This window comes from Amphiprion ocellaris, chromosome 10 (genome assembly GCF_022539595.1).
Source record: "Amphiprion ocellaris isolate individual 3 ecotype Okinawa chromosome 10, ASM2253959v1, whole genome shotgun sequence".
Classification (NCBI taxonomy): Eukaryota; Metazoa; Chordata; class Actinopteri; family Pomacentridae; genus Amphiprion; species Amphiprion ocellaris.
The window spans coordinates 29,620,147-29,630,050 of NC_072775.1; the positions used below are offsets into that span (position 1 = coordinate 29,620,147).

General features: G+C 44.2%; 1 protein-coding gene across 1 annotated transcript; it reads left to right on the plus strand.

The window, feature by feature from the left end:
- Positions 1–7,764: 7,764 nt before the first annotated feature.
- Positions 7,765–8,916, plus strand: LOC118470242 (GTPase IMAP family member 9-like). Its single transcript, XM_055014340.1, has 2 exons — positions 7,765–7,768; positions 8,034–8,916. Exons 1-2 carry the CDS (start codon positions 7,765–7,767, stop codon positions 8,693–8,695), a joined length of 666 nt encoding a protein of 221 aa, XP_054870315.1. The 3' UTR covers positions 8,696–8,916.
- Positions 8,917–9,904: the final 988 nt, after the last annotated feature.

The following is a 9,904-nucleotide window of genomic DNA, read 5'->3' on the forward strand; positions in this document are numbered from 1 at the left end:
TCATCCGCAGCTGAGGCGCTTCGATTCTCTCAGCCCAAACAGCGATGACGGCGGCGGCCTCATCCCATGTACGGAGCAGTTCGGCTCGGATGACGACTTGAATGACGCTCAGACGGTCCGGGTCTGCTCGCACCTCGTCGGCACGTGTGACACAGTAGAGAGATGGTTCCGGCGGAATTTCCAGAACTGACTAAAACGATGTTTTTTTTTTCTCGGATAACTAAAATAAAGCAGCAGCTCTGTGATACGAAGCGTTTGTGTCATCTTTTCCTTTATTTCTTTTTCTTACTTTCTTCCTATCATTCAAAAACAAAAGATAACAGCTTCAAGAATCACAAATGTCACATACGAGGACATATCCTACTACACGCACACACGCACGCACAAAGGTTCGAACAAAGAGAGACGACTGGCTGGTCGGACAACGACAGAAAGCGCAAGTTGGCTGGTCGGATAACGAAAAGAGAGACGGCTGGCTGGTCAGACAACAACAGAGAGCGCAAGTTGGCTGGTCGGATAACGAAAAGAGAGAGACAGCTGGCTGGTCAGACAATGACAGAGAGAGAGAGTTGGCTGGTCGGACAACGACAGAGAGCGCGAGTTGGCTGGTCGGATAACGAAAAGAGAGAGACGGCTGGCTGGTCGGACAACGACAGAGAGAGAGAGTTGGCTGGTCGGATAACGATAGAGACAGACGGCTGGCTGGTCGGACGACAACATAGAGAGAGAGAGAGTTGGCTGGTCGGACAATGACAGAGAGAGAGAGTTGGCTGGTCGGACAACGGCAGAGAGCGCGAGTTGGCTGGTCGGATAACGAAAAGAGAGACGGCTGGCTGGTCGGACAATGACAGAGAGAGAGAGAGTTGGCTGGTCGGATAATGATAGAGACAGACAGCTGGCTGGTCGGACGACAACATAGAGAGAGAGAGAGGGCTGCCTGGTCGGACAGGGGAGGGGGGACACTGCTGTGGGCTGTTCTGTTTTGCACAACAGACCGGTCGGTCGGGAACCGGCCTTCAAGAAAACAGGAGGATCGTCACGGGTCGCCTTGACCCAGAGGACAACACGGGGGTTAAGAAGAGTCGTCTTAAAACGACCTGTCTGACAACAGTGTAGACGAGGATTGTTCTACTTTTGTTAATATTTCGTACCTTGCAATCATAAAGCTGTAGCAGAAAAAAGCCCATGAAAACTTGGTAATAAAGGTCAGAGAAAGTAACCTGCATTTCAGACTTTATTTTTACAAAAACGTGTATATTTGTCAGCTCGGAGAAACTGATGCATGCAGCACATTTCTTAAAAAAAACACAAACAAAGAAAGCAAGTAGAATACTTTTTTTTAAATTTTGAGGTTAAGCTAATGCAATGAAAATGCAACAACTGTACATGATATGATGAGGAAGTAGTGTAAAGCCTGAGCCACGTGGTCTCACATGCAGCCTGTCATAATGTGGTGAGAAATGCTTGGTAATAATAATAATAATGCCTTTAATTTAAAATGCACTTTACATACAGAATCTCAACGTGCTACGATAGAGAAAGTACAAAAATACATTTACAAAACATTTCAAAAACAATAACAATAGCAACATGTTAATGGTATTGTTAGCTAAGGCAGCTAAGTGTTACATTGACCCCAGTCAGTCCCGGAAAGGTACTTAAGTATTTCACAGGCTTTATGACAGGGTTTATTAGGGCCATTGTTTGGCCAATCAGAAGAAGGGGTAGGTTTTTGTTTGAGACAGGTGACAGCATCTATCTGTCACCAATGATACAAGTGTCTGTCATTTTACTTTTGCAATAAATGTGCTGGAGCACAGAGGCTAAAGAACACTACATGAGTAACTATTAATTTAGTTAATTGTATGTTCATGTATCCATTGATGAAATGCAATCAATTCAGTTACATTTTTTTAGAAATTTTATTTTGTTTGCTATAAAATTTCTTTCTGTAAAGTAAATCACTTTTGTGTTTTGAATATTCTGAATAAGTGTTACTTCCAGAAGTGACTGAGTGGCAAACAACTTTTATTTTTTTTAACTTCTTTTCTTTTTCCAGTCAAACACAGAAGTGACTGAAATATATACTCCAGTGCCACCACCACTGCGGTGTTGACACTAAAACAACTGAAAGAAATTAAAGGGTGATGTTGGACATTGCCAACGTCACTGCGCTCATTGCATCAGGGACCTTAGGACTTGATTGTTGGACATTTGTCATCAGCTGGTGGCCAGTCTGGGGGCCACTACTGATTCTGGCTCTGTTGTCTCTTTGCTGGGGCAAATTTCCACTGCAACTTAAATTGTTGGGTGGCCGTCTCCGGTGTTCGTTGTTAAACTTGCCCCTGTGGTTCCACCGTGGTGTGAACCTTTGCTGGTAGTTGTAATAGTTGGCCCTTTTTCCTTGGCCTTTGCAGTGACAGCAGAAGTTGCCACTGTGCTGTCTCTGTGTAAAGCCTGCACAACAAGTATTTCTGTAAAAGGTTGCATCTAAGGGTCTGTGATGATAATAATCAGCTCGGTACGCTGGTCTGTTGTACCAAGTGGGCCTTGGATTGGTGAACCTTTGGTATCTTGGATACTTCTGCCAAGTCCGTGCACGGAAGAAATTGTTGTCTTGCGTAGGACCCTGGTTACTTTGACGACCAGCAATCCATTGCCTGCGTGCGACTTGTTTCCCAGTGTTGCAGCTGGTGTGGGGTTCTTGTCTTGCAGTGCTCACCCCAGTGTCTCCTTGAGACCCACATCGTTGCAGAGCAGCAAAAAGACTTCGACTGTTGTGGAGCATTTTGATAACTTCTGATCACAGATCACTGGTGTACATCCTGATCAAGTTTGTTAAGCTGTTAGAGTTTATAGCTTTTGAAAATGTCCAAAAATGACAAAATATGAGTCATATTTCAAAATGGCCGCATTCCGTGGCTCGCCATTTCCATGCCCTCAGACTTTTGCAGAGCATTTTGATAAATTTTGATCACCCATAACTGGAGTACATCCTAGCCAAATTTCAGCTCTCTCGGGGTTACGCTGTTTGAGTTTATAGATTTTGAAAAATGTCCAAAAATGACACAAAATTGTCCAAGATATGACATATAAATCAAAATGGCCAACTTCCTGTTGGATTATGGGTAATGATGCAAGAGGCTTCTTTGTGCGTCTTGACGAGTTACATATGCGTACTGAATTTCGTAGCTCCAGGTGAAACGCGGTCCGGGGGCTGAATTTTCTTAGTTTTCTAGGGAGCGCTATTGAGCCATTTTGGCACGCACACGTGCCATTCCCCTAAAATATCAAATTTTTCGCCGGTCCTGGTGTGTGTGGCGATTTTCATGCATTTTCGTGTATGTTTAGGGCGTCAAAAATGCTGACTTCCCGGCCGATGAAAAAAAAATTCCTAGGGTTTCAATAGGTTCCTCGCACCACTTCGTGGTGCTCGGACCCTAATAATGCGAAAATCAACCAAGCTCTCTGTTTACCATGTTTTACCAGTGATAAGACGTTGCTGTGACGTGCTGGAGGTTGATGTTGACAGTGTCAGTGTCCAAGCTGGTACTGGTGTCGAAGCTGGTGCTGGAGAGGAGCCGCTGCTGGTACTGGAGAGGAGGCAGGGGAGCTGGGGGCTCCATGACGGAGGTGGAGTAGGCTTCGCACATGGAAAGGGATTCTTAAACAGAAATAAACACTCACCCTAATTACACGAAAAACACGACAAAAAATAAACCTTTAAGACCACTAGCTTAATTCGTCAATGCTGACTGAAGTATTCGCTTCTGAGAGCTAAACGTTAGAAACAGCAGCACGAAATACAAGCAGAGCACGGAGTTAGCGCTGATGGCTAACTAGCTAGCTTATTGTCTGCTACAGGAGACAATGACGTTACTTTCTGAATATACTTGTTTGCTTAAAGGGAGCTTGGGATAAATAATGTAAAAATTTCTTGAAGTCACAAAACACTCGCTGTTCTTGAACGTCTCCAACAATGCAGCGGCTGAGTCTCCCTCCTGTTGCTGGCGTTGCCAGTAAATAACGTCCATTAAACCTCTTCCAACACCTCCTGGTTGACCCACGCTGGCCGTTGTGGTCCTTGGTGGACCGATAGTCACTTTTGAGCTTTTTCAGCTTCTCCCTACACTGCTTCTGTCCTCTTTATATACAGTCTTCTGTATATGTGGGTGGCCATCCGCTCTGAGACCTCCTGATAAACTTTCTCCGTCCAGCTCCCTCTGTATTCTTTGGTCTGCCACCAAAGACAGAAAAGTCTCGACCTCTTCATTCACCCACGGTACAGGTCTGGCTGTAATATTAAAATTTTGAAGAACAGAGAGTTCCAGGAAGAGCAATGTATACTGTCGCTGTTTAGTTGTTTTTTAATGCAGGGTTTTGTTTTCGTGCTAGAGTCGCTCTGTGTGTCGTCACTCCCTGTCCAATCAGTGGCCTGCACTATGTAGACGTCATATTATCGGCTCATCTCAGCTCGCTTGGAAACTCAGCCGAGAAGGTGCTGAAAATAGTGCCTGGTACCAAGCACTAGTCCTGATGGAAACGCTCGCAAACAAAGATGAGACGAGCCGTACCGTGCCGAGTAGATGCTTGTGGAATCGCGGCTAAACAAAGACGAACCAAGCCGTGCCGCGCCGAGTAGGTCCTAAAGGAAAAGCCCTTGACACTCGAGCATCGCTGCAATTTGACAGGCTGGTAATCCACAAAGAATGTGATGTTCCAGAACTTCCCTCGGTATGTCAAACGCCAAACGCCCTGGTCCCTGTGTGTGCTCCTGTTCTACCAGAAAAGCGGAGGGGTACTTCTTCTACATTTGCAGTCACTCTACGGTCAACATCTTGGTCGGAAAGTGTGGAAATAACTCCAACAACTTCAATAAATTCCTCTGCTTTACACGCTACATGCTCGGGGTCAGCAGGTCCTGCTTCCACATACTCTGCAAGGTCTAAAATATCTCTCACCAACTCTAGAATGTTCACAGTGATCCTCCATCAACACAGCCGCCATGTTTAGAAAGACTTCTTCTTCTACTTCCGGTTTCAAGGCAGACCAAAGCAGTGGATTAGACTAGATTCACGTTAGCCGGCTTGCAGGCTTTCTTCAGTGACCACATCTCAGCTGTCATCCAGGGTTTTTGGTTGTTGTACATCCTGATTTGCTTGTCAACCGTGCCACTGTCAGTGCAGATCTTGATGTAAAACAGCACGGTCTCTGTGCATTCATTCAGCTCCAGGTGATCAAAGACAGTCCATCCTGTGCTGGTCAAACAGTCCTGCAGCTGACTGAGTGCTCTCTCATGTCAGGTTTTCACAGTTCTCATTGCTGGTTTAATTCTAAATTAGACAAATTAAAATTTAGAGAGAATCTGACAAGTAACAGTTGAGATGTTCCAGTGGCCTGGGAATACATAGACATGCATGTCTGTCAGAGATCTGTTCAGCCAGAGATGGTAACAGAAGCATCTCCACATATGGTAGGATTCTTTGTGTCACTGGTACACAGAGTTGACACAGACAGAACAAAGCAACTAAAGTTTAGGAGGCCACTTAACAATCCACTTGAGATTTGAACAGTGTCTTTGTTTATAGTGCTGCTAAGCAGTTTTGTTGTTCTGTCCTATACAATCTGTTTACTGAATGTGGAGTTCAACCCAAATCCACAACCTCCTGCTTATGAAAGAGAAACTCTTCTTTGTAATGTCCTGCTACATACACAAACACTGTCTATCATTTAAGTTGATTTTTTTGGCCACTCTTCAATTTCCACAGTTTCATGATTTTCCACAACAACCAACTGATATCATAAAAAAAGACCTGACAGTGTCGGAAGTGCCACATTTACAAATCAAAGTTCAAAATTATTTAAATGTTACAGTTAGACACTTAAATTCATTACATATTTTTAATCAATCCTTGACAATGTAAACAACCAAACCAACCCATAAAGTATAATTTTGTTTGAATAAACAATTCAGCTCCAGCTGGTAACTAAATACTGAAAGACAAGACGGCAGTAACAGCAGGATATTTCAAAGAGAGCAAGAAATCAATTTTGTCAGAGGGCACTCATTAAATAGGGGTAGGACTGAAGTGGAACTCATTTTTAGTCCTGGAGTTTCTTACCTCAGACCGGCCCTCTTCAGATCATGACCTATTATTATTAAGATCGTGTAATTATAACCTTACATGTTAAGTCCATGATAGCGCACTGTTCTGTAAAGCCTTTTAATTCAGTGTAGTTTTCTAAAATATTTCCAATTCAGTGCAAGTCAGGGCTGATTCACAATGTGGATTAATTTCAACATGAGTGCACATCACCAACATTATTCTTTACAGCACATCCTTTTCAACAATATCAGAATCTATATTCTGTTCAAATAAGTGTTCACAGAAATCCAAACCTTCAAAATGAAATAAAATAAATAAAAATGTTAAAAAAAGAACAAAAAAACTATTGCACTTTCTAAAAACACTATCATCTCTTTTTCCTCTGCAACGAAACAGTTCCACCACAACTTAGATTTAAGTTAGATTTTTTTTTTAAAATTTAGTGGACTGTTGCTCTTCAGCTGTTTGTTTAGCAGCTAGTTTGCTAGCCGGATACTAGCTCGGCAACTTTCTCGAAATCCAATTTACTGTTGAAAGCCAGGCAGCGGTCATACATTTACCAGGGTCTCAGCAGTCAGTCCAGTGTCCTTAATCCAAGATCAATGGTTGATAAATCCAGAAAAGGGTCAAAAGCCAAGCTGCGAAATGCACAGAAACGCAAAAAACAAAGCGCCAACTGTTCAAACTTCTTGAACTGCTGGTAATCCACTTAATTACCAGCTGCCTTTTGTTTCTTTACCTGTACAACTCAGTAAGTTTATTTATTAAGTTTTTTCCTTTCCACAACGTGCCTGCTGCGCTCAAAAATGCAAGAAAAAGCAACCTGAATAAATAAATGCTAAATTTTGAATCCACTTCTTTTTATAAAATTTCATTAAATATACTGTAGTTCTGAGGAGTTCAGGTGAAAAAAATTCCAAAAAACAACCAAAACGCTACTAATGTAGGTAGGCCTTTCAATGACCTACTACTGATATTAACCCTCGTGTTGTCCTCTGGGTCAAGGCGACCCGGTGGCTGTCCCTTCTTGCATGCATGCTTGCGTGTAGTAGGATATGTCCTCGTGCGTGACGTTTGCGATTCTCGAAGCGGCTATCTTTTGTTTTTGAAGAATAGGAAGAAAGTGAGAAAAGAAATAAGGGAAAAGATGACACAAACGCTTCGTGTCACAGAGCCACCACTTTATTTATCGTAGCCCTCCCGTTGTCCTATGGGTCAAGGCGACCCGGTGGCCGAAAACGCGTGCGTGCAGTAGGATATCTCACATTTGTGATTCTTGAAGCGGTTATCTTTTGTTTTTGAAGAATAGGAAGAAAGTGAGAAAAGAAAATGAGGGAAAAGATTACACATACGCTGGGCGCCACAGAGCCACCGCTTTAATTTTAGCCCTCGCGTTGTCCTCTGGGTCAAGGTGACCCGGCGGCCGAAACCGTGATCACACAAAGGCTCGGCGTCACAGAGCCACCGCTTTTATCATAGCCCTCCCGTTGTCCACTGGGTCACTTTGACCCGGTGGCCGTACCTTCGTGCGTGCGTGTGTGTGTAGTGTTGTTGCGCTATAATTTCAGTTTAAATGGTAATGTATTTTACTTGCTAGCTCCACTGAAATACTTTAAATCTTTTTTGTGTGTTTGTTTTTTTTTTCTTTTAACAGATAATGGGTATGAAGATGGTGCGCGGAATAGCTTGGATCCCAGATTGCATCCTGGTTGCGCTAGCCATATTTTGTTGTGAGCAAACCGCTGACTGCCAGAATCAAAGCCTAGGAAAAGGTGTCGCTGGAAGAGCAGGTTTGTCCTGAGAGCAGAAGAAATTTCTTTTTTTTATTTTTAAAAAAAAGCCCTTTCCACACATTCCATACCTGAAATTAACTTTCCACTGTTACGTTTGGGTACATTTTCCTCTATCTTTGTTGCTTTACCACAGACTCAAAGGATCTGAGGCTCATTCTAGTTGGAAAAACCAGATCGGGAAAGAGCGCCACCGGAAACACCATCCTGGGACGTAAAGACGCCTTCAAAGTCGACGTATCACCTGAATCCGTGACCGGTAGCTGTCACAGACAGGAGGTAGAAGATGGTGACAGGAAGATTACTGTGGTCGACACGCTGGGGCTGTTTGACACAAACAAAACGCAAACGGACGTGAAAGGCCACGTCGAAGAGTGTGTTAGACAGTCAGTTCCCGGCCCCCACGCTTTCCTGCTAGTGATCAGTCTGAAGTCAAGATTCACACAAGAGGAGAGGGATGCGGTGAAATGGATCCAGGATAATTTCGGCTCAGACGCTTCCATGTACACCATAATCCTGTTTACTCACACTGACTCGCTGGGGGATAAATCTGTGAAGAACTACGTGACAGAGAGTCTCCATCTAAAACGTCTGATTAACCAGTGCGGAGGACGATACCATTCACTCGTCAACGACCAGAAAGAAAGCAGAGGCCAAGTCAGAGAACTTTTAGAAAAGTTAGACAAAATGGTGATAGACAATAGAGGAAGTCACTACACTAATGGGATGTATGAGGAGGCCCAGAGGAAACTAGAAGAGGAGGAGAAGGAGAAGGAGGAAACGAGGTACTTGGTGTAAAGTAATGCGAGCTGCTTCAGCGATAAGTGTATTGACAGGATCTTATTTGTCTTCACCTCTTCTAGCGGCTGCGGGTGGAGCGTTGGGAGCCACACAATACTTTAATTGCTAGTTAGATTTGGTTGAGAAAAAAGAGACAGGTGGAAAGAGCTAATGAGACAAGTAGTAATAGCTGTAAGTAGTCTAAGACGCACATTAGCTTAACCTCAAAATAAAAGTGTTCTACTTGCTTTCATTGTTTGTTTTCTTTTCAAGAAATGTGCTGCATGCATCACTTTCTCCGAGCCAGTTTCTCCGAACTGACAAATACACGTTTTTTAAAAAAAAAAAAAAGTCTGAAATGCAGATTACTTTCTCTGACATTTATTACCAAGTTTTCGTGGGCTTTTTTCTGCTACAGCTTTATGATTGCAAGGTACGAAACAGTAACAAAAGCAGAACAGTCCTCGTCTACACTGTTGTCAGACAGGTCGTTTTAAGACCATCTTAACCCTCGTGTTGTCGATATGTCCTCGTACATGACGTTTGTAATTCTCCAAGCTGTTATCTTTTGTTTTTCAATAATAGGAAGAAAGTAAGAAAAAAAAATAAAGATGACACAAACGCTTCATATCACAGAGCCGCTGCTTTATTTTTTAGTTATCCGAGAAAAAAAAACCATCGTTTTAGTCAGTTCTGGAAATTTCGCCGGAACCACCTCTCTACTGCATCGCACATGCCGACGAGGTGCGAGCAGACCCGGACCGTCTGAGCGTCGTTCAAGTCGTCATCCGAGCCGAACTGTTCCGTACAGGGGATGAGGCCGCCGCCGTCATTGCCGTCTGGGCTGAGAGAATCGAAGGGCCTCAGCTGCAGACGAGGCTGGACTCCGTTCCCGTGGCCGCCTTCTTCTTCTGCTGTTTCTCGGAGGTTCTTTCCCTGAGTTGCGGCTACGACGGGGACAGTCTCGAGAGAGGCTTCAGAGGCCGCGGAGGGTGCAGAGGATGCACCGGCGACGTGGGGCTCCCCGTACACCGCCTCGCAGCAGGCCGTGTCGCGCGGCTCAAAGTCATCGAGCGCGGAGAAGGCGCTGGCGCACAGCGCCTCTATCCTCGCGTGCAATTTGTCGTACTTGACGACAAACTCGGGCCCGTAAAGCTGGCACTGATCCGGAGACATGCGGACGAACTGAGTAAAGTTGTCAAAGCGGTCGACGAAGCGATACATTCC